The sequence below is a fragment of the Lampris incognitus genome, chromosome 6 (genome assembly GCF_029633865.1).
Source record: "Lampris incognitus isolate fLamInc1 chromosome 6, fLamInc1.hap2, whole genome shotgun sequence".
NCBI lineage: Eukaryota > Metazoa > Chordata > Actinopteri > Lampriformes > Lampridae > Lampris > Lampris incognitus.
In genome coordinates, this window is record NC_079216.1 from 41835648 (window position 1) to 41861289 (window position 25642).

A 25642-nucleotide genomic window follows, 5' to 3' on the forward strand; every position below is an offset into this window, starting at 1 on the left:
CTAATAATTGACATAATCATTTCTTTCGGTGTTTCGGTTTTCGGCCTTGGTTTCCTCATTTTTGGTTTTCGGTTTCGGCCAAGAATTTTCATTTCGGTGAATCTCTAAAAATAATCCCTTTTAAACTGGCAACATGGAACGCAAGAACTCTGCTGGACGTTAACACCGAAAGACCTCAGCGAAGGATTGCACTCATTGCAGCGAAGCTCAACCACTACAATGTTGACATCGCTGCACTCAGCGAAACCAGGTTCCTGGATGAAGGCTCCCTGAAGGAGGACACCTACACCTTCTTCTGGAAGGGATACCCTGCAGGAGGACAACATCAGCATAGTGTGGGACTTGCAATAAAAAACAGCCTCCTAACAAGACTCACTGAAACACCGAGTGGCATAAGTGAAAGGCTCATGTCACTCAGGATCCCTTTGGCCAAGAAATGCTATGCCACCCTCCTAGGTGCCTATGCACCAACACTGCCATCAGAGGATGACGTAAAGGACCGCTTCTATCAGTCACTAGATGAGGCTCTCCATCGTATGGGGAAAAACAACAAGGTGTGGAGTGGTGTCATTGGTGGGCATGGCATTGGGAAAGTCAATGCTAACGGTCTGCAGCTGCTAAGCCTCTGTGCTGAGCATGGCTTGACCATCACAAACACCCTCTTTCAATTGTAAAATAAGCACAAAACTTCCTGGATGCACCCACGCTCCAGTAATTGGCACCTGTTGGACTACATCATTGTGAGATGCCCTGATATAAAAGACGTCTCACTCACTTGTGCAATGAGAGGTGGACAGATCACCGGCTCATCATGACCAAGCTCCAGGTGAAGGTACACCCTGCTGTTCATCTTCAGAGGTCAGGAAAGAAGAGGCTTGTACCCAGCTAGAAAAGGCTGAGGTCCAGAACAATCTCTGTCTCTGGCTGAAAACCTGGAAGACATTGAGCTTCTCTTGAGCACAGATGATTCCATTGATAAGAAATGGTCTTCCGTGAGCTCCAGCCTCTATGAGGCAGCATCCCAATCCATCGGTTACAAGAGCAGAAAGCACCAGGACTGATTCAAAGACAACACAGGCACAATAACTACCATACTCAAAGGCATACACAAAGAACACAGTGCTGTCCTCAACAATCCTACATTAGCTGCACTCCGGCAACAATGGCAAGTATCCAGAAGAGAGGTGCAGTCAAAATTGCGTGCCCTGCAGAATGAGTGGTGATATCGAAGGCAAATTAAATACAATCCCATGCCGATAGAAACGATATGCACAACTTTTATGATGCAGTGAAAACCATCTACGGCCCAAGAAACTGCTCTGTCTCCCCCCTGAAGTCTGATGATGGTACCACCCTCATAAAGGATCAGAAACTCATCACAAAAAGATGGGCAGAACATTTTGAGACCCTTTTGAACCAGCCTTCCCCAACAGATCCCTCAGTCTTGGATGAACTACGTGTCCGCCCCACCATCCAAGACCTTGACCTTCCACCCACCTTTGAAGAGGTTCATGGTTCAGTTAGGTCACTGAAAAATAACAAGACCCCTGGCCCTGACAGTATCCCTGCAGAGATTTTTAAACAGGGAGGCTACCTCTGTACCTGTGTACTTTTCCTGTTCATCTCACACATATGGAAGAACGAAACCGTCCCTCAGCAGTGGAGGGATGCTAACATCATCTCCATATATAAAGGCAAAGGAGACACGTTCCTCTGTGGCAACAGCCGTGGCATCTCACTACTGGCTGTTGCTGGAAAAGTCCTGGCCAAAGTCATGTTACGCAAGCTGGTAATAAACATCTCAGAGGAGCTGTTGCCTGAGTCACAGTGTGGGTTCAGGAGGAATAGGAGTACTGTGGACATGGTGTTCACAGCACGGCAACTCCAGGAGTAGTGTAGGGAACAACACCAGGACCTCTTCATAGCCTTCATCGACCTGTCAAAGGCTTTCGACACAGTCAACAGGGACATCCTATGGAACGTCCTCCTGAAGTTTGGCTGCCCACGAAAGTTTGTCAACATCCTTCAACAATTTATTTTGGGGATGATGGCACATGTGACCATTGGAGGCCAGGAATCCGAGCCCTTCAGAGTGTGCACCAGGGTATGTCAGGGGTGCATCCTTGCTCCAGTTCTTTTTAACATCTTCCTCCTGTATGTGACATTGCTGCTCCACGAGGAAACCAGGAAGGGCAGTGGGGTTACTGTGGACTTCAGACTAGATGGAAACCTATTTAACATCCGTAGGCTCCAAGCAGTCACAAAAATGACATCTGAGCACATCATTGAGCTACAGTACGCAGATGACTGTGCAGTTGTGGCCCACACATCGGAGGCACTACAAGCTATCCTTGCAGCTGCTGCAAGGGCGTATGGTAGGCTGGGTCTCTCTATAAACATGGCAAAGACTGAAGTAGCCAGTGGGGATCTACTCCTCCATCGTATTCACCTACTTTCGCCATCTCCGACAAACCACTCGCAACAGTGGAATCCTTCGAATACCTGGGCAGCTTCCTCTCTGACGACTGCAGCATCGACAGGGAGATACAAAACCAGATTAAACAAGCATCATCCTCTTTTGGCAGACTTAGGAGAACGGTCTTTCAAAACAAAGACCTCAACCTCCACACCAAAATATCTGTCTACTTGGCAGTTGTCATCACGACTCTCCCCTGCAGCTGTGAGGCATGGACCCTGTACAGCCACCACCTCACGATGCTTGAGGCCTTCCACATCAGATGCCTACAATGCATCCTGAGGATAACCTGGCGTGACCGAGTGCCCCATACTGAAATACTCCGCAAGACCAACTGAATCAGCATGGAGGCTACCGTCACCCAGCATCAACTTCGCTGGCTCAACCACGTCATCAGGATGCCGAAGGAGCGCTTACAATGTAAAGTGCTGTGTGTCCAGCTACAGCTTGGCTGCCACTTGGCAGGGGGCCAGAAAAACGGTACAAAGACCAACTGAAGACCATCATAAAAAAGTGTGGCCTGAACCCGAGCCAGCTGGAGGACAATGCCACCCAACGCTCCATCTGGTGGCAGCTCTGTCAACAAGGGGTGCAAAAGCTCAAGGAGGACCGAGGTGATCGATGGACCAGGAGACGTCTAAAGAGACATGAAGCCAGTACCACACCTACACCCCCAGTCAGTGCTCTCACCTCTTCTGTCTGTGGCAAACAGTGTGGATCGCGGATTGGGCTTTACAGCCATAAAAAGACTCACAAGTAACAAAGGCAGGATTGTCATCGTCGGACACGACGGACAACCTTAAGCAAGTGTGTGTATGTGTGTGTGTGTGTGTAACCAACCTGTTGCCCTTGCCATCATACACCCACTTGGTAGATCCCAGTCCTTCGTAGGCTGAGCCCCAGTAGAAAAGACAGGCATTACAATGGAGACAGTAAAGGAGATAGGTGGTGGTACGGATCACTCTGAAAGAGAAGGTGAGACAGAGATATGGGAATACATCAGTAGTCAGAAAGTATTCTTTTCAATCTGTGACAATCATCCCTGGGATTAAAACGCAAAGAATGGTTAAAAAGACAGTTAAAACCTAAATAATTTCAGGAACCATCTCACCTGTAGACATAGGCTTTGGTCAAAATGGCTTCTAGACGCTCGTTGAACTCAAAAAAGGAGTTGATCTGGGAATGAGTCGGTGAAAACAATAGAAATATTGGTTTGGGTGGCATATTTGATAATAACCTTATTGTGTTTATTATTGTGATGCAGTTGTGTCCAACTCAGTAATTTTGCAGCAGGTTATTGCTGGAAGAAATTATGAATTCTTAGTGAATTCACTCATGGTAAATGAAGGCTAACGTAATACTGCAAGAAACTGCTCGCAGATGTCTATGAGAGACTGGTGGCCAGTATCTAGCTGGTGACTGGAGAATGAACATATAAGAATGCATGTAGGATCTTGGCTATTTTTAATCTGCAAGAGATAGCCTGTATTCATCAATGAGCTCTTCCTGCCTTGCTTAACTCATATCTTAGTAAAAAAGCCAGGAGACTTAGTTTGGGTACATAGCAAATCAATTGAAATACTTTCTATAGTAATACGTGCCCCCCCCCACACACACACAACACAATAGTTCTACTGCCAGTGTGAGTGGTGGATGTTTGGTCAGCTGTTTGATATCTAATCACTGTGGTAAGGTCACACTTGTGCATTTATGTCAAATCATTAGGCAGGCATGATTTTGCTAATTACGTTTCATGTCTGTAACCATCTTATAATTATAAATATGCAGTGCAGGGTATATCACCTTTAGCAGCCTAGGGAACCGGAGAAGAGGGTTGATGCCAGTTTTAAAGTAGAACAGCTCCAGGGGAACAAGACTGGCTACATCCAGCTGAAACACAGAGAGAGAGAGAGATCATCACACCCTGACCAACTGGTTGATTGGTTGGTGGGTGGATGGATGGATGGATGGATGGATGGATTGACGGACGGACGGACGGACGGACGGACGGACGGATGGATTGATTGATTGGTTGGTTGGTTAAAAAAAGGCCACTTTATTTTGTCATTGTATCCTTACAATGAATTTGTTCTCTGCATTTAACCCATCCTATTGTATAGGAGCAGTGGGCCGCTGCAGCACCTGGGGATCAACTCCAGTTCAGTTCTTCTTTCCATTGCCTTGGTCAGGGGCACAGACATGAGTATTAATCCTAACATGCATGTGTTTTTGATGGTGGGATGAAACTGGAGCACCCGGAGGAAACTCACGCAGACACGGGGAAAACATGCAAACTCCACACAGAAAGGACCTGGGATGGCCTGGGGTTCAAACCCAGGACCTTCTTTCTGTGAGGCAACAGAACCAACCACCATGGTTGGTTGTTTGACTGATTGTTGGCTGAGTGGTATTTGAACCACAAACAAGCAGAATAAACTTGAAAAATACATCTTTCTATCTCATCTTTAGCCAAAAATTGAATTTTTAATAATAGCTTTCATATCTTTAGCTCTCTGAACATGAGTCAGAGCTTTATCCAAATTGGTTTAAAACGAATTTCTTACCTTAAAGCGTGTGGTTTTCATGTAATTCTTTCTCATCTCTTTTTTGTCACACTGTAATGAAAATGAAAAAGTGACATATTGTACATCCAAAATGACTCAGGTAGGCCAACTCATGCTCACATGTTAAATAACAAAACACTGATACTCAACAAATTACTTTAAAAAATAAAATATATGTAGTTGTGCTAACTGCTACGTAGCTGGACTAAGCTAATCCACTCGCCTGCAGAAATACTGAACACAAGGATTTCAGGTTCACATGTACATGCACATACGGTCCACTTTTTGCACCCATGGTGAGCAGCATCGACAAAGTATAATATATAACCCTAATTTAAACTGCAAACCATCCACTATCCTAAACTCACACATCAGGTGCAGAACTTTATTTTTTGTTTCCTCCCGCTCTCCTCTAGCACCAACTCCCGTTTTTTTTCCTTTTGGGTTTCAGCCAAATGAAACACAAACAATTGGGGCAATTAAAAATGTAACTTGTACAGCTATAGGCTGCTGGCATGAACATTTGATCTTCATGAACCTTCTGCATAAATGATCGTGTGCATCACATTTCTATCACATGAACCATGAAACTGACCAGTAAAAGAACTGCAACTAATGGTGCACAGACATGGAATGGTGATTACTAGAACAGCATCTGACAATGGATATACATTAATTTCAGGCTGAAAACAGTAATGCATTGGAATTGGAATTATGTTAAACCTAATAATAATAATATATAACATTTTCAAGGGTGCTACATATAATTATGATCTTGAACATTCATCGATAAATAAATTGATTTTATTATGTCTTTTATTTCATCAACTCTAAATTTTCTGTAATACCAGTTTATCTATGAGAGTACCAATGATGATGCGTCGCCACAATTTTGCTGTTTTTTTTCTGATGTAGGACAATGAAGCTCGAGTATAACAGTATAATTATTTGGTGTCCTATTGCTTCACCCCCCCATAAGGAATGACTTGGGAAATCAGAACAAGGACGTTTATACGGCCACTTTAATACTCACCACAATGTCCCCTCCTTGTACAAACTGCAGGCGTGGCTGGAAGACGGTGATGTCCAAGATGTAAACCAGGTCACAGAGGTAGTCAGTCAGCAGCCAGTAGTAGATGTTGTCTGGTGTCTGATAGGGGAAGGCCCAGCGCACCGGGATAAACCATACATTCCAGTTCCACGCCAGTGTGACCAAAAACATCCAAAGCACGTACATTAGGTCTAGTGGCGGGTATTGGAGTGGGAGATTGGAGACACGGATGGAGGGAAAGGTCATCAGAAGTAAGGAGCAAAGGATATGCCACAGCAATATCTTCTAAAATACTAGGAGTATTCCAGGAAGTTCTACCAATTCTGAATAACACAATTTCAAACAAGGAGAGAATGAATATGGGAAAGAAAGGAAGGGCCAGGGCCATTATGAGTGGCTGCTAATGTAATACATGTTAAAGTATAGATGGAAATGGCTGGCAATTAAGAATATATGCATGCACCAGACTAAAAGAAAGAAGGAATGGTGGTGAGTGAGAGTAGATTAGGAGACAAGAGGTTAGATAGTATTGTACTTCTAGGAAGAAGCTCTTACAGTAGAAATAGGGTAGAAAAGTAGTTTTTCATTTACCCAAACTTTATGCTCCCTAACCCACCAATCTACTTAACAAATCATTGTTTACATGTGGGCTGTTTGAGTTGCTTCTAAAATCCTTCAAGCAGGTGGTGAGTCAGCATCCAAAGGTACATTGTACATTTTCAGAACTACTACTACTACTGTTACTTTTAGCTGCCCCCGCTAGGGTTCACCATAGCGAATCATCTGTTTCCATCTCTTCCTGTCTTCTGCATCTTCCTCTGTCACGCCAGCCACCTGCATGTCCTCCCTCACCACATCCATAAACCTCCTCTTTGACCTTCCTCTTTCCTCTTCCCTGGCAGCTCCATATTTAGCATCCTTATCCCAATATACCCAACATTTCTCCTCCACACATGTCCAAACCACCTCAATCTTGCCTCTCTTGCTTTGTCTCCAAACCATCCAACCTGAACTGTCCTCTAATATACTCGTTCCAAATCCTGTCCTTCATCGTCACTCCCAGTGAAAATCTTAGCATCTTCAACTCTGCCACCTCCAGCTCCGCCTCCTGTCTTTTCATCAGTACCACTGTCTCCAAACTGGTCTCACTGCCATCTTGTAAACCTTCCTTTTAACTCTTGCTGGTACTCTTCTGTCATAAATCACTCTTGACGCTCTTCTCCGCCCACTCCACCCTGCCTGCACTCTCTTCTTCACCTCTCTTCCATACTCCCTGTTACTTTGGACAGTTGACCCCAAGTATTTAAACTCATCCACATTTGTCGCCTCTACTCCTTGCATCCTCACACTGTACATTTTCAGAAAAACTGGGGAAAAGTTCAGTTATTTCACATATAGTGGGACAAGATTCAAAGGCCATGGGAAAATGCAGGTCTCCACATCAAACCTGCAGAAAACTTACCAGTAATATTATGTCTGAATAACCATAGATCTAAGGTGTAAATTTTATTGTTTTGGCTAAGCAAGCCTTTCAAATGCAAATCGTCTTTTTCTGCTTGATTTGGGTAAATGAGGGTCTACTTTACAGTATGATAGGTTGCAGTGAACTGGGCCAAGCAGTACTGGGTCCTCACTGGTGAAAGGGTCGATGCTGGCAGGGAAGCGGTAGTGCCTACAGGCTCTTATCCACCAGGGAGTTTTCACCTTGCAGCATTGCCCAGGCTGCACCTCCCCTGCCTCCCTCTCCCCTCCTATTGCTTTTCCTGAGCCGCCCACGTTCGCTTCCCTCTCATTTGCATTCACCTCATCTTGGGTTTTTGGAGTCGCAGGAGCAGGGGGTGGAGCTGGGGCGTGTGGAGGAGCTAAAAAGCGAAGGAGGTCAGAGGTTAGCGCAGCTAAGAGGAGGGAGATTAAAAGCGTCACCTTGTCTATCAGTGGAAAGCAGGCAATGAGATAATGCACCTTTAAATGTAATTTGGGAATTCTGTTAGTTTACTCGTGCTCAGTAGCAGTTTTCTCTGAGATAGTTGACTATCTTAGAATAAATATATCACTGAGTATCTATGTACATTGTAAAGAATAAATAGAAATCAAGTTTGGACAAATAAATAATTTGCCAGGGGTGGCTGTGGCTCAAGAGGTAGAGCAGATCGTCCGGTAACTGGGGGGTTGCCGGTTTGATCCTCAGCTTCTCCTGGCAAAAGTGTTGAGATGTCCCTGAGCAAGATGACTAACCCATAACTGCTCCCAATAAGCAGGTTGTTATCTTGCATGGTTGACACCGCCATTGGTGTATGAGTGTACATGGGTAAAATGTGAGGCGTCAATTGTAAAGCACTTTGGAAAAAAGCACTATGCAGTCCATTTACCATTTATGCAGTCCATCAGTTGCATGAAGATCACCTTTGTTGCAGTGACTATTTGAAACCATAAGAATGATCCTTCTGTTAAGGTGATTTTGTTAGATGGTGCTGTAGGTAGACGATTGGTATACCCAAGACGATCCGTATACCCCGGAAATGTGTAAATTGCCTAATTCATAACTGACTTGTTTGTTGACCCTAACCCTAACCCTATTATACTATTAATGTGCCATTGACTACTACTACTACTACTTTGCTGCCAACTTGACAGTTTAAACACAAGCAACAACCGTTCAAAGTAGGCTGGAAGGACCCTTTAACCAACTGACCAGTAGAATTGCTTCGTAACAATTTCCGACTTCCGGGGTGTACGGATCGTTTAGAGTGTGTAGTAAAGTGAGCCTCCCCTCAGAGAACATAAAAACAGCTGCGCCCCCCCTCCCAATTATTATTGCTATTATTGTGGCAGACACTAGGGGCTATGCCTCTCACCCAGCAGGACTGTGAGCCGGGGGCGTGGTTTACGTTCCCGGGCTAACCGGTGCAGGGTTGTTCCTGCTGCAGTTGGTTTTTGGAGTTGAGGAATAAACATCAAACTCGCCTTGGTCTCCTGTGTTTTTCCTCATTCCTGCCACATTATTACTATTATTGTTGTGGTTATAATGTATGTTCCACTCAGGTATAAAAACGGGTTTCAACAATAAATGATATATCTTTGAAGATGATCTTTTATTTTTTTTTAAATATCTTTTTCAAACATCTTTATCTTTTAAACATCTTTTTAAACATTTTAAAACGTTTTAAACATCTTTTTAAAGATTTTAAACACTTTTTTCAAACATTTTCAAATGTTTTAAACATCTTTTTCAAACATCTTTATCTTTGTTTTAAAGTGGGGTTTACCTGCCTTAGCTATGCGCAACGCCACTCGGTATGACGCTTCGGTTGCCTTGGTATTTACAGTGCTAAATGTGTCAATGACTTTCTTCTGTGACCGCAATTCCTTTAGCTTCCTATCAAAAGACTCCTGTGGCTTGGTCACCAAACTTGGATGTTTCGTATCAATATGACGCCGGAGTTTACATGGTCTCATACTGTCGTTAGCTAGCACCTCTTTGCAGACAACACACTGCGGCAGTGGGGCGTCATCAGGACCAATCCATGAAAATCCAAACTTTAAATAATCATGGTCATACTTCCTCCGTTTTCTGCTTGCCCCAGACGCTGTCTCCTTTCTCACTGTAGTTAATGTTACTAAAAATTGATCCATTTTGCTCCAAGCATTGCTGAAGTTAACTAAATTTAGCTAGATGTTTACGGTTACTTTTTCTTCACGTTTTTTTTTCTCACGCTGCGCCTCCCCTGAAGCTCTCTGGCGCCCCCGAGGGGAGGAGCGCCTCACACGTTGAAAACCCCTGGATTAGAGTATACCGATCGTCTACCTACAGGTGCCAATACCCAAAGCCCTGAGGGAAGAACTGAGGTGTAAAGTGGGGCAGGTGGGAAGCGGGAAGCAGGAAGCCGCTGCTGCTTCAACTCACCTGTGAGTGAATATCAGTGTAATAGGGGGTTATCTCTCAGTGAGCAGGATTTTTTTTCCGGTGCGGCAACATGGCTGATTGTTTTAACCTGGAAACAAAATGTACTATAACTTCTAGATATAGCTAATAATAGCTACTACTATCCACTGATACTTTTTGCTTGTATGTACAGTTGGCACAGCCCGCCTTTATCTATTGCCTGGTCTGATTTGATGCAAACCTTAAGTATGACTAAAAGCAGGGCTGCCAAGTCTCACCCTTTGGGAGTGAGAGTCACGCAATTATGCCTCTTCACATGCTCACACGCCACACTTGCTATTTCACACGCTCATAAACGTTTTCCCTTCACTTCTATATAATATTTCCACAACTTGCGATGCTGCTTGCGGCCTGCCGTAGTTCGGGTCCGTCACTGGTTTTCCGGGGTGAGCCCGCCCTATTCTGCCTCTGATTAGCTGACCCAGATATTCTTACCCTAACCTTAACCAATCATCAGTCCTCATGCCTAAATCTAACCAACCCAATCAATGAAAGGCAACCATGAATATCAACCAATCAGAGGCAGAGTAGGGTAGGTCATAGCGTCAACGCCACGAAATAAAATAAAATAAAATAAAATAAAAGAGCTACACAAGAAGACCCCACTGAAGAAGACGAAGAAGAAGAAGAGGAATAAGAAGAAAGAAAACGATAGGTAACCGTTTCATTTTGATCATACGAAATAGTAAATATGTTAGTTTTATAGAATAAAATGCGTTATAGTCACTCCGAGCAGGAGTAACGTTACACATGCTGCTGTGATATCTCGCAGTTAAAAAGGAAAATATTCGAACAGTCACTTGTCAGAAATCTGTAGAAGAACAATAGCTTTCCTTTTTGGTGAATGTCCTGTTATACTTGGTTCACGGATAAATCTCTGAATGTGTTATTGAATGAAATTGATCTAATAGTTCTTGACATGAGGTGGTGATTTTTTTTTAAATAAAAACCAGGATGTGATTTACTTTGCCACATAGTCTAAATCTTAAAATTCTTAACTTTTAACTTTCAAGAGCAGAAGTTTAGCTCAGTGTCTGTGCCTGTTAGAACATTTGAGATCGGGTATGTCAATGTTTGTTGAAATGACTATTATGTCATTTGGTGGGTTTAACTAGGGTTGCCACCCATCCCCCAAAAAATTCCAGTTTGCAATTAGTATATGGAAAATATGTCATATTTAATGTTTTTCTCATTAAATAATTGTGGTTTTATGTTCCCAAAAAGGCATTAAAGGGTTAAAATTGCTTAAGAAATAAATGTAAATGTAGTAGTTATGATCAGTATTGAAGTTGGTCAAAAGCTTTAATGCATTGAAAGTGAAAAAAAATATTCATGTGTAATATTTTTATAGCACTTTTAAGGAACTGAACATTTTTTGCACCGAGGGTAAAACGTCATGATTTTCTGGAGGGGTGCCCAAGGGTTAAAGGAACTGCTTGAATTCATAGTTTGAGCCTTGTGCTCTGAACAAACAAAGAAATGCACTTTATTTTATTTTTTTATATTATTGTTCTGGTTCTGTATTCATTGACATTTTATAAATAAATTTATTTTATTTGTCTAAATTCTTCTTGTTACAATTGTTTTAATTTCTACTTGTGCTGGTCAATTATGAACACTATATAAAATAGCAGGAAACTGGTTTTTAAGTTGCACAAATAATTGGGTTGAGAGGCGCTCCCTGAATACAAATGACAGAATAAGACTGAATAATGACATCCGACAGTCTAATTCTAATGTAGGCTTGAACTCTGTGTATTCTATTCTTTCTAGCAATTGACAATATTTCTTATGTGTTCACTATTCCGAGTAAAGAGAGAGAGCATGAGGAGGAGGCCGACATCACATGACAACATCACAACAGTCTAATCCTAATGTTAATTTAAGTTCAGATATTCCTCTAAATCCACCTTAAAAAAGTCCCCTCACCAGAGTCTCACTCTTAACTTTTGTTGAAACTTGGCAGCCCTGCTAAAAGTAATGATGAATATCTGAGCAGTGACCATTTCAAAGCTACTATAGCACATACTTTGTCAGTTCCTTTAATATCTTGACCAGCTCAGTGGCTGTGTGTGTGTGTGTGTGTGTGTGTGTGTGTGTGTGTGTGTGTGTGTGTGTGTGTGTGTGTGTGTGTGTGTGTGTGTGAGGGAGTTTGGTGAGAGACTCACTCACAGGTAATGATGCTGTCGTCATCTGAGCTGTCGGGGTCTATGAGTTTCTCCTTGGCTTTCTCTGTCCGCTCCTTGAACATCTTGACAAGTTCCTGAAGACGTTCATTGACTACCATGCTAGTCTGACTGGCTGAAGACGCCGGACGATCTTTCAGACTTGAAACAGATGACACGAATAACATTGGAAAAATGCATTTTTAAAACAGACCTTTTTTTCTGTTTACTATGTTATAAAGTAAATGAAAATGTTCTGCATGCCATTTTCATGTTGACGCGATTAAAATGTGAGAATGTCTGTATGAAGACACCTAAAAAAACATCAAGTGCTAATGATCGGCCAGCAATAATGAGAAGTCGTTTCCAAACTGCTTTGTTTATAGTTTTGTGTGTGTGTGTGTGTGTGTGTGTGTTGTACTCACAAGTCATCTGTGCTGTGGAGGCTGGAATGGCTGGGCCAAGCTCTGATGGGTGTGCCTCCTTCATCATCATCATCCTCACTCTGAGAGCGCTGCCTCTTACTGCCAAGGCGAGCGTGCACACAACAACACCAACACAAGCATTAGTTCAACATTTAGTCAGTAATGCATTGTTCAAATTGTCATGTCCTTTTTGTTTGCATGTGACATTTTGCAGTAACGCTCTACATGAATAGCTATAAATAGTGATTAATGAATGATGAATAGGACACGTGTCAGCCCTTAAAACACACTTGTTAACATTAGCAGATGGCTTGAAAGAAATAATAACCATCTTCTTAATATGGCTTGGACCGTTGTATCTAGATCCTTCTTCCATTTCTTTTATCTAAACCTATCCTCTTCCTAATGGAATTAGTCAGATTGCACTGACCAGACTAACATATTTGCCCTAATTTGGAACAAAATTAACCCTCAGGTTGAGAAATGTCCTGTCTAAATTCTAACTACATTTTATTCATGAATTTTCTTGCACATTTTCTCAATGCCATTACTGACAATTCTTTAAAGATTTTAAGACAGATATCAACATCTTATAAGTGTCCTTTTACTCATTTATTAATCACTGCATACAGCTACTAATAAGGCATGACCCATTTTTGCTTCTTATTACATCAAAACCAATGTCTCACATTCGGGGGATAGACTTGGATTTTGAATGCCAAGATAATCTCAGCTTTTGAATGGAAAAAGGTCCCCACTGTCCATTACATACACAATACTATCGTTACTTCTATTACTACTACTACTACTACTATCACAGTTGTTATTATCATTATTGTTAATAACAACAATAACACAAAAGCTGTTTCCACACAGGTAGTGATGAGGAATGATGAGGAATACTGTGATGTTTTGTAATGTGATGTGATGAGATGTGACATTGCCTAATTGACTTCAGATGATTAAATGCTCATAATGATGCGTGCAAACAGAACAAAAAAAACAACTGCAAAATCAAGATTTGCATATTAGAATGAAATGTTTATGGCTAGAGAAGTAGGAAGCTAAATCAATTAGGTATCTTTGCATGTTCTAGATAGAGTGATAAGAATACAAATACAAATTACAACCAGTCAGTCTTTGAGTGGGACCAGTGGAGATGGATGTAGGAAACGGAGCTGACCAGCTGAAGATGTAATTGTGAAGCAAGAATGACGATGTTGCAGATTTACAGAGTGATCCAGGTGTTAAAACCTCAAAGAAAATCAAATGTTACAAGCAAGCAAGGGTGGATTCAATCCTGGATAGTTGGATAGTTAAATAAAATGAGGATTGTACAATAAACTGCATATATGAGTTGAGTGATAGATGTATTCTGGATGAGGGGACACTGGCTGGATAGCTTACATCTTTGTGCACATATTCCTACGATTCCCTCCACTACTGATGTAGGTGATGAGGCCAGGGTCAAAAATTATTGTGTGGGTGTGTGAAAGAGAAAGAGTGAGCGAATGTGTACATGAAACATTGGGAGCGTGAGAGATTGTCAGAGAGCGAGAGAGAGAGAGAGAGAGAGAGAGAGAGAGAGAGAGAGAGAGAGAGAGAGAGAGAGAGAGAGAGAGAGAGAGAGAGAGAGAGAGAGAGAGAGAGAGAGAGAGAGAGAGAGAGAGAGGAGCGAGTGTGTGTGTGTGTGTGTGTGTGTGTGGGTGGGTGGGGGGGTGATGTAAATCCAAATAAACAAAAACACAGAGACACACTTGAGAGGGTAAATCAACTACACCATGTCACAAATGGGCGACATAGCAACTTGCAACTGTACAATTGTCACTCATCTGTTTATTGAAATCTGCTATTTTAAAATGATCCAAAGTGCAGTCAAAGGCATGTCTATCTAAAAAAGCCATGCAAAAGCCCACAGCACCATTCCTCATTGTACATATAATTACATTACACATGACAGCACAACAGGACAGCACAGTGCAGCACAAATGAAGAAACTCTATGAATCTGCAAGGACTCAAACAGTGCCCGTATAAAACAGACTGTGTTCTGAAGAAACCTCTCATCCTGTCAGAAATGCAAAAACAGGTCCTGTTTTGCCACTTTTTTTCCCCCCACCCTCTTTCTCTCCAATTGTACTTGGCCAATTACCCCACTCTTCTGAGCCGTCCTGGTCGCTGCCCCACCCCCTCTACCGATCCGGGGAGGGCTGCAGGCTAGGGGTGGGACGATTCACAAATCTCACGGTTCCATACGTCTCACGATTCAGGGCTCATGATTTCGATTCAATACGATACAGTGGACGCCTTGGTAAGCGAGAGACAAAACACCATTGCAGTTCTCCAATTTTCATTTATTTTAAGAATTAGGCCCAACATTTTGGCATTATCAAGGCACGTATTCAAATGTAATGCAAGTGCAAAAGTTCTAACAAAATGTTGTGCCATCTTTTCTTGTTGTGTAACACAATTGTTTTACTTTAAAACTTTAAACTTTAAAAACTACTAGAATGACCAAGGTAGTCATTTTGACTGTTTTGGATTTTCAAAGTTTAATAACTTTGTGAGAAAAAAAAAATACAGACCTGCCTCCCCTGAATGCTCTTAAAATTACATATATTTGCATTGAAATTAGTCTTAGATCAATCGCACACAAAAAATAAGATCTACCTAAACCGACCATGAGCGGTCAAAACGACAATGCGTAATTAGCGCATCATCGTGCGCGTCATGTCACTATTTATGACGTGTGTTGTCTGGGTCATTTCCTTTGCAAAGTTCGGTTCTTTTTTTACATTTCACGTCTTACGTTTGTTAGATAAGCAATATGTGTTTTCCATTTTGTTTTTCAGGTATTATTACCAACATGTCTCGGTACAGCCGCCATTTCAGACGCACCATGACTACCACCAAGGCCTTGCAGTATTTACAGGCGTTGGATAGCGGCAATTTTAAATTGTTTGAAAAATAGTATTGTAACGATCACGGATGTGTAGACTTGCTAGCCCGTTGGCTAACGGGTCGGACTAAAGTTTAGTCGATTGCTTAACGTAGTTGCCCGTGGTGCAGGAGACCCGGGTTCGCGTCCTGGCTGTGGTGGTTCCCAGCTGCCCCCTGAATTCGCTAGTGTTAAAATTGCTGAAATGTTAATTTTGGTGTCAGTCGTTTCTTAACAGACATACTAACATATGCAATGCATTAATATCTCAGTTGGGTATTTATCTTGACAGAGCATAGAGTTTAAAAACCAGTGGTCATTAGGTAGGAGTGAAATTCCAGTCATTCTAGTGTTAATGACACACGATCTTGCAAAATGGGGAGCATCTTGAATCGTGAAGGCTGTATTGAACAATTTAGAATTCGATCCAGTATCATCCCAAACCCTACTGCAGACTACTACATGCTTCCTCAGATACATGTGGAGTTGCCAGCCGCTTCTTTTCACTTGACAGTGAGGAGTTTCACCAGGGGGATGTAGTGCATAGATGTAGCATGTGGGAGGATCATGCTATTCCCCCAGTCCCCCCCCCCCCCCCCAAACAGGCACCCTGACCGACAAGAGGAGGCGCTAGTGCAGTGACCACGACACATACCCGCATCCGGCTTTCCACCTACAGACACGGCCAATCGTGTCTGTAGGGACGCCCAACCAAGCCGGAGATAACACAGGGATTTGAATCGGCAATCCTCATCTTGGTAGGCAACGGAGTAGAACGCTGTTTTGCCACTTTTAACTTGGTGATTACAGCCAATAATGTGTCCTGTGTAGAAAACTATTTCACAATCCTGGGACTGAGAAGATATAAACGGGAAAAAAATGTCACTGGACATTATTTTCTTGAAAGTTGGTATTTTGCATATGTAAGGTTTCTGTGGAACACTGGCAAAATATTATTGAGACACTTTTGGGAAATTGGACTGGAAACTCAACGCAAGCACATACAATGACAATGACTCATATGACAGGGAATAGAAAGTAAAAACAGAGGCCATGCTCAGACAGAATGAAACCGAGGAAAAATATTTGAAGATTTTCATTCCAAAGTGATATATGACATCTCCACTCTGAGAAAATGTTGTCATCTTAAATTCATGACTCAGTGGGTTGAGGATATGTGTCCATCATGAAATTTGTTGGCAATTTATATGCAAATATCATGAGATTGCTAGTGTCTGAGTCTTTCAGTTACATATGTACAGCAATCATTTTGTAAGATTAGTTTCCATATTTCCGTTCAATGGCTCATGTTGGATTGAAACGCTTCATTTTAAACAGAGAGGCTATCACCTCTACACAACCGAGTTATCCCAATGACACAACCTTAAATGTTGCTTTCAGAGAATGCTTTGCCATTGATGCAAGCATGCATATTTAATGTATAGAAAGCCAATGAAGGGAGAAGAAAACAAACTGCACAGAGGACACTAGAGGTACCCGGATGTCTAATATCCATGTACTATCCTTACTCTTTGTCTGCAGCTTTACTGTAGATGACAAGCATGAGGGGAGAAAAAAAGGTTAAAGAAAATAAATATTAGTGCGAACTCAGTTCTGTATATTGCAGGTAAAAAGCGAATGCTGCCATTTCCTTTGTACTATAACGAATCTGAGGACATTTTAAACCGGTATATCAAACATCAAATCTTTTTTTTTATTCCCCCCCCCTTTCCCCCCCAATTGTACTTAGCCAATTACCCCACTCTTCCGAGCTGTCCCAGTCTCTGCTCTACCCCCTCTGCCAATCCGGGAAGGGCTGCAGACTACCACATGCCTTCACCAATACATGTGGAGTTGCCAGCCGTTCCTTTTCACCTGACAGTGAGGAGTTTCACCAGGGGGATGTAGCACATGGGCGATCACGCTATTCCCCCTCAGTCCCCCCCCCCCACCCCTGAACAGGCGCCCGACCGATCAGAGGAGGCGCTAGTACAGCGACTAGGACACATACCAACATAATATGGCTTCCCACCCACAGACACAGCCAATTGTGTCTGTAGGGATGCCCAACCATGTCAGAGGTAACATGGGGTTCGAACCGTCAATCCCCGTGTTGGCAGGCTCAAACATCAAATCTTAATATCAAAACAGCCCTATCAGTAACACGCAAAATGGTTCTCCACGTGACAGCAAAAACATTTACCAGTATTGTATTTAATTAAGTACTCTTTATGCCTGCATTTCCTATTAGAAAATTTGAATTATAGATATGTGCATTATATGACAATACACTGGGCCAAGGGGTGTCTCAAAGTCAGTCTCTCTACTAATGTGTGCATACATTTATGTATACGACTGTGACTGCTACTGGACTGAGGGGAAGTAGAGGCGCTGTTTCTCACCTCTGACGTCCTCCTTTAGGGGGCATGGGGACGGTGAGGGTCTTCAGCTGGGGGTCCTGGGGGATGAGGATCTGAGGGATGCCATGCAAATTAACCCCTCCACTTTCTTCTCCATCTCCACCTCCTCCTGCTCTCTTGTGGTCTGAGTCGACATCCTCCACGTTGACAGCAGGATGAAGGCTGAGCCTGGAGCTGACTGGTGGGGTTGCAAGACACAATATGTTTGTTCTCTCTTCGTTTCGGGGTTAAAGGAGTTGTTGCAAAGAAAAGCACATCAGCATTGAGAGAGTGAGCTAAAACTACTTTTAATTTTTTTTTTTTTTTAGCAAAGTTGACTTGTTTATATTGTATCACAGATCAGGAAAAGCAAATTAAACACTGTCAGGTCTGATATAAGGGTCCTTATTGGCCTCAAAATTAGATTATATCTTAGTAGTCCCAACCATAACTCACTATCCCAATAGTAAAGCTTTTTCAGCTTCATACAATGTGAAATGCCAAAATGGACAAAACGGACACCACAGACATAGATAATATATCACTGTGTCACAATTGATAGGAAATTTGTACCCCACCAATGCACGTTAAAGAGAAAGACAAGGGCCACAAACACAAATGATGAACAGAGACAAGAGCAAGTGTGCACAGATATGACATAAGTGGCAAAGTACATGCTGACTACATGTACAGTTGTTGTCATTTGTATTAAGGGGGGAAAAGTTACAAATGAGAAATGAGTCAAACACCAAACCGTGAAAATTAGCAAGCATCAACAATGGAAAGCATAGCAGGGTTAAGGACCAAGTACAGCGAGGACAAGAAAGGGCAGCGGGATGGCAGATTTCAGATTTACCTGGGCCTAAACTGAATGAAAGTGAGAAGATCCAACTCAGAACAACGCCATGCATAAGGCTGCCCCGGCAGCTGAGCAGACCAGGACACTTATTTGGGAAACCATCCATTTTGGCTCATGTTATGTGTGCACAACAATTGTTTCTCCTTTGTTAAGGATAAAAATGTCAATGCACAATTTGTTCTGCTCTAATACTTGATAATTAAAAAAGATCAGCAATTGGCTGTCTAGTCACAGTAGCATACCCCAGCGGACAGGGTTTCTTGTGTTTTAGTTAGAAAATATAGATGTGCTCATTTGAAAATTCTTTCTCTTCCCTTCCTGACTAGTATTTCTTAAATGTATGGAGCCTGGTGCTTGATTAACAGTGTGGCTCAGTTTTCTTGCCTTTCATTGGCATATCATGGTGGCACTCTTGTTAGATCCTCTATCAAACACACAAAGAGAGGGATATCATAGCTACAAGACACAATGGCTGCCTTTCATTCTGCATGCTTGCATATTTTTGAGCACACCAATGTTGCATTTACCTTGGTGTGTAAACCTTACAGCTTTTAATCAATCATATTTTCATATTATTTTATCAATCATCTCATCACTTTTAAACAGTTATTGGTTTACTTTACTTACTTATGGTGATTCTAGATGAAAAAAAAATAGGTTGGGGACACCTCAAAATACCTCAGGTTATATATGGAGTATGCAAGGATGGTCATTATGAAAGACAGCCTAACATCCATTTACCGCTGCTGCAGGTTCACCTGCGGGTCTAGCTGAAAAGTCTGGGTCATCCTCGATGCAGAAGGCTGGGTTAGAGAGACCTGACAGCTGTTGGGCTGGGGAGCTCAGCTGCTTTGACGGGGGGCTGACAATGGGTGGAAGGCGGGGATAGGAGGGGACATTGGGCAGCTCTAAGGTGCTACCACAGGGGGAGGATGGAGAAGGGGAGCGCGAAAGGAATTGAGGGTGGTGGGGGGGAGGGAGGGGGGAGTGTCGTACTAGCCGGTTTAGTTCTAGGTCTCGTTGGTCCCTGACTTTGTTCTGATTTTTTTGCTGCTGCTGTTGTTGTTGTTGTTGTTGTTGTTGGTGTTGTTGTTGGTGTTGTTGTTTCTTAGGCATCTTGCGGCTTGAGGCTGTTGAGGCGATTCTGGACATTGAGGAAGTATTGTTGTGTTCGACTTGGAATCTGAGAGAGCCTTTGAGGGATGTTAGACACGGTCTGGGACAGATTGGACACCTGAGGGGGCACGGAGAGGCCCGTGGAACCAGTGGGCAAAAGCTCGGTCAGCGTCTGGGCGATATTGCGAGGAACCTGGGTAACTCGGATCTGGGAGAACTCTTGGCGCAGTTCGGGAGGTAGGGAGGGTAGGTGCTTGGTAATATCAGAGAGCTGGGTGGGTAGCTTAGGCATGGGGGGTATTTTAGGAGGGGTGATGCCGTTCTCTTTGAAGAATGCACTGATGTTGCCGAAGCACTCGGAGGCATGGGGAATGCGCATCAGGCAGCTCCTAAGTGCATCACAGCTCGCCGGGGCTAAGGAGCAGACAGGTGGATAGTCAAAAGGACAGACAGTTGGGAAGGCACATATTCACGTACACTATGAACAAGATGGATCGATAGTCCAACCGAGGGTCAGTCTTTGTTTCACAAAGGAGGATTCAGTCAGTCAGATTTTATTACCTGACTAACAAGAATAAACAAGGAGTCAACCTCAGTGACAATCTCTGTCAATAAACCAAAGAGAGAGAGAGAGAGAGCGATAGAATGGTAGATTGAAAAACAGTTGTAGTTGACAAGTAGCACAACGGACACAAGCCAGTCAGGCTAACAGTCCTGAAAACCAGTCAATCAAGCATCAAATAAGTCATGCTGACAAGAACAGAACTGAAAGCTACATTTCAAATCAAGGGAATCGGCACAAAAAAAAGAACAGTCAAAAGTAAAGTACAAAAACTAATACGTACCACCACAGCCCTCCCCGGCACCCTCCTCCTCCTCCTCCTTCTAAAAAGAACAAATATCAGCAGATGGTGAACGGCGGGGGAATAACAGGTCTGACTGAACATCCTGAAAATAGATTCCTACTAATTCAAGTTGAAATGTAGATTAGGCATGAACCAAGCTGGTATTAATAAGTCTTTCTCAAATATATGTAGATCACAGGTCTCTGATAATGCAGGTGACACATGAATTTCGACAAATGAAAAAAACAGTAATTTTTTTTTCATGAGCCTGGGGCCACTGGCCATGACTAAATTTCTCCTTTCAGCCCTGGGCTTAAACAGTTTAAAAACCAAAGGCATAAATCACATGGTGACATGTTTGTGCTTTGTTGACAGTGTGGTACAATGATGGTTTTTGGCAGATTTAGGTCAGAACAAAACTAGACAGAACAAAGAGTGCAAGAGCAAAAGATGAAATGAAAGGACGGTTCTAAGAAAGGAAGGAAGGAAGGAGGGGAGGAAGGAAGGAAGGAAGGAAAGGCAGCAGGTAACCAGGGAGGTTGAAATATCCAAAATGGAAAGGTAGCGTTCAACTGATTTGAGATATTTTCCACTTGAATACGTAATTATCAACCAGTGTCAAATTGTGCAAATCAGAAGATTAATCTTACTTAAAGGGAAACAATAATGCTTTTCAGCATTATCTGTATGTGCATGTTGTAGGGTTATTATTCAATTAGGAGCCATAACACTAAGCAGTCTTTCGTGTGTCTCTGAAATGCCACCGAAATTGTGTCATCCAGTGACGTAACTGAAAGACGATCTGTGAATATAACTATTTGTAAACCAAATTTACAAATATTTAATAAAAGAAAAATAATAATAAATAATCTAAAGATATTTACAAATATATTTCCAAATAGTTGCATTTCTTAGGAAATGCTGATAATGCTACATACAGCTGTATAATACAACATTTTAATTTATACTTAGCACAAAAAGTAAGGAAATGTGTGTTTGGTAGATCATTTCTTTGTTGTAACAATGCTTCTTGGCAATAAATCTTATACCGTTGGAAAGCCTGTTTATTTCCCTTTTAAATGGGGTCACATTTGTAAGGAACATGCGTTTGTGGGATGAGCAGCAGAGCTGAGTATATGGGTTGCGCCCATGGAAAATTTGCCAAATCTTCTCTGCCAATGCCAAACAGCTTATTTTGCTGTTGCTATTGACTCTTGTTTTGAGCTTCTGGTACCCCAGATGCTGACAATCAGGTGCCTAATATAAGATTTATTGCCAAGAAGCATTGTTACAACAAAGAAATAATCTACCAAACACAAATTTCCTTATTTTTTGTGCTAAGTTTATATTGTGGCGATACACAAATAAGAGTAGATTCACCAGGGGCTGCTGCTCCTTTAAGGCAGACGTTCAGAGTGCTGACGTAGGCACTGCTTAGAGTTTCCGGGGTGGAGCCATGTTTGGAGCAGCCTAGCTAGCGGTTAGCTGGTTGCCACGAGAGATTGTGCTGTATCGGTGTCGTTTTGTGTGGCGAGTAGACGGAATTGACTCGACTCGATCTCTCCGTCTCCTCATTCCTGCACTCCCACAATACGGTCTTATACAGCTGTACGTTGAGCTGCTATTAGTGCTGCACGATTAATCTAACAGCAATCGCGATGTCAGCCTGCGCAATTATATAACCGCAAAAAGCTGCGTCAACGTCTGTTTGTGTGAACGCCTGTTTGTGTGCAGTCTGCATATCAACGCCCATAATTAAGAGCTGACAAATCAGTCTCTGTTTAGGCAGTGAAGCGTGCGCAGTCTGCGGTCACATGACTATCCGGTGTGCTGTGTGCAGACCAGAAAAAAGGAAAAAGTGGATACCGATGCCAAAGAGCAGGTCAACTTAATGCTGATGAACTCGTGGCCAAAAAAAGAAAAAAAAAAGCGACCTCTGTGAAATGGCGATATTTTGGATTCAAGCTCAGCGATATTGAGCAGAAAGAGGTACTGAGTAAAACATGCCAAAATGAAAGTCGCTACATGTCGCGGCAATACGACAAATTTGTATTATTTGTATATGTATAAATTTATTATATCACAATCGCAAATCTCGATATTGTCCACAATAATCGCAATGACTTTTTCACCAAATCATGCAGTACTAGTTGATATTGACTTTTTTTTTCTTTTGTACAATGCAGCTCACTGAATGTAGCAGCAAACCAGGTTGCAAATGTAGTTTTCTAAAATTTTATTTTTTTGCAAGTGTAGTTTTCACATTCGTGGATTGTCTTCCAGTGACGTCACCGGCAGACAAAGTTTTGACTGCTTTTCAGAGACACGCCACACTGAAGACTGCCCAGTATTATGGCTGCAAATGAAGTGCCATCCCTAAAACATACAGGAAATATAGAAGTAAAGTTGAAAATCGTTATTGTTTCCTTTTCTGACTGCTGTAAACATCAGTTTCTATGCGGTGGGGACATTACTTTAGCACCAGCAGTGTCAGGGTCGGCACCGTCCTCTGCTTTCTGTGGTTGCTGGGTTACAGGTTTATCTTCTGTCCTGGGTCCAGTTATCGTTGATGCTGGTTGTTCATCACTTGGTGCAGAGGTTTCAGCTGCTACAGTGGGTAGGGGTGGGGAACGGGAGGTCCTCTGTGGCTTTGCCTCCTCCTCTGCCTCTGGATGGTCCCAAATGATGGAATTTGAGTTTTATGCAAGCGCGCCATGCAGGATTTTTCATATGTTAAAGATTATACATGAATGTCTTCATCATATATGTATATTTATGCATGTATTAATCTTACAATAACACACACCAAAATACTTTTATATTCATAGTAATAAATTAGACATATGGAGTCATGAAGAGATATAGGAACATATGGATGTATTGTGGATGTACACTGCTCAAAAAAATAAAGGGAACACATAAGCAATGCAATGTAGCTCCAAGTCAATCACACTTTTGAGATATCAACCTGTCCAGTTAGGAAGCAACACTGATTTGTGAATCAATTTCACCTGTTGGTAAATTGTCTAATTTCCACCAGGTAGAAATTAGACAATTTGCAAGACAACCCCTATAAAAGGAATGGATTTGCAGGTGGTGGCCACAGACCATTTGCCTGTCCTCATCTTTTCTGGCCGATCTTTGGTTAGTTTTTCATTTTGCTAGTGCCCTCACCACTAGAGTTGGCCTGAGGCGGTATCTGCAACCTACAGAAGTTGCTCAGGTAGTGCAGCTCATCCAGGATGGCACATCAATGCGTGCTGTGGCAAGAAGATTTGATGTGTCTCCCAGCACAGTGTCCAGAGCATGGAGGAGGTACCAGGAGACAGGCCAGTACACCAGGAGACGTGGAGGGGGCCGCGGGAGGACAACAACCCCGCAGCAGGACCGCTATCTGGTCCTTTGTGCAAGGAGGAACAGGAGGAGCACTGCCGGAGCCCTACAAAACGACCTTCAACAGGCCACTAATGTGCAGGTTTCTGCTCAAACAGTGAGAAACAGAATGCATGAGGATGGTATGAGGGCCCGACGTCCACAATTGGGGCCTGTGCTCACAGCCCAACATCGTGTTTCCCGATTGACCTTTGCCAGAGAACATCTTGGTTGGCAGATTCGCCATTGGCGCCCTGTGCTCTTCACAGATGAGAGCAGGTTCACACTGAACACATGCGACAGACGTGAGAGGGTCTGGAGACGCTGTGGAGAACGTTCTGCTGCCTGCAACATCCTCCAGCATGACCGGTTTGGCGGTGGGTCAGTGATGGTCTGGGGAGGCATATCCTTGGAGGGCCGCACAGACCTCTACGTGCTAGCCAGAGGTACCATGACTGCCATTAGGTACCGGGATGAGATCCTCAGACCCATTGTCAGACCATATACTGGTGCAGTGGGCCCTGGGTTCCTGCTCATGCATGACAATGCTCGTCCTCATGTGGCCAGAGTGTGTCAGCAGTTCCTGTATGTCGAGTTCATTGATGCTATGGACTGGCCTGCATGTTCCCCAGACCTGAATCCAATCGAGCACCTCTGGGACATCATGTCTCGTACCATCCGCCAACGCGATGTCGCACCACAGACTGACCAGGAGTTGACCGATGCCCTGATCCAGGTCTGGGAGGAGATCCCTCAGGAGACCATCCGTCGTCTCATCAGGAGCATGCCCAGACATTGTAGGGAGTGCATACAGGCACGTGGAGGCCACACACACTACTGAGCCTCATTTTGAATCGTCTTGAAGAATTTCCACAGAAGTTGGATCAGCCTATGTTCTCATTTTCCACTTTGATTTTGAGTATGATTCTGAATCCAGACCTTAATGGGCTAATGATTTTGATTTCCATTGATCATTCTTAGGTTATTTTGCTCTAAACACATTCCTCTGTCTAATAAATAAAGATTTTCAGCTGAAATATTTCATTCATCGAGGTCTATATTGTGTTTTTGGGTGTTCCCTTTATTTTTTTGAGCAGTGTATATTAACTTTTGTGTCTATAGTTTTTGAAAAACCGTTGCCACACATTATACAAGGACATTTTGGGGATTTTACTAGCATGCTTGGCTTTAATAATCTTCTACTACTACTACTACTACTACTACTTTCAGCTGCTCCCGTTAAGGGTCACCACAGCGGATCATCCCTTTCCATTTCTTCCTGTCTTCTGCATCTTCCTCTGTCACACCAGCCACCTGCACATCCTCCCTCACCACATCCATAAACCTCCTCTTTGGCATTCCTCTTTTCCTCTTCCCAGGCAGCTCCATATTCAGCATCCTTCTCCCAATATACCCAGCATCTCTCCTCCACACATGTCCAAACCATCTCAATCTTACCTCTCTTGCTTTGTCTCCAAACTGTCCAACCT

At 42.9% G+C, this 25642-nt stretch overlaps 1 protein-coding gene across 1 annotated transcript in view; it reads right to left on the reverse strand.

Moving 5' to 3' along the window:
* The window catches only part of LOC130114538 (uncharacterized), a 67972-nt gene that overhangs the window by 22224 nt on the left and 20106 nt on the right, over window positions 1-25642 (reverse strand). Inside the window, exons 17-31 of the mRNA XM_056282407.1 lie at window positions 23255-23448; window positions 20781-20820; window positions 19941-20349; window positions 19578-19735; window positions 17964-18159; window positions 12625-12723; window positions 12207-12361; window positions 9901-9995; window positions 9358-9583; window positions 7726-7953; window positions 6074-6282; window positions 5041-5091; window positions 4280-4366; window positions 3588-3652; window positions 3317-3439 (exon numbers count right to left, since the gene is read on the reverse strand). Of these exons, the coding sequence (XP_056138382.1) occupies window positions 3317-3439; window positions 3588-3652; window positions 4280-4366; window positions 5041-5091; window positions 6074-6282; window positions 7726-7953; window positions 9358-9583; window positions 9901-9995; window positions 12207-12361; window positions 12625-12723; window positions 17964-18159; window positions 19578-19735; window positions 19941-20349; window positions 20781-20820; window positions 23255-23448 (2335 nt within the window). The remainder of the gene's footprint in view (window positions 1-3316; window positions 3440-3587; window positions 3653-4279; window positions 4367-5040; window positions 5092-6073; window positions 6283-7725; window positions 7954-9357; window positions 9584-9900; window positions 9996-12206; window positions 12362-12624; window positions 12724-17963; window positions 18160-19577; window positions 19736-19940; window positions 20350-20780; window positions 20821-23254; window positions 23449-25642) is intronic.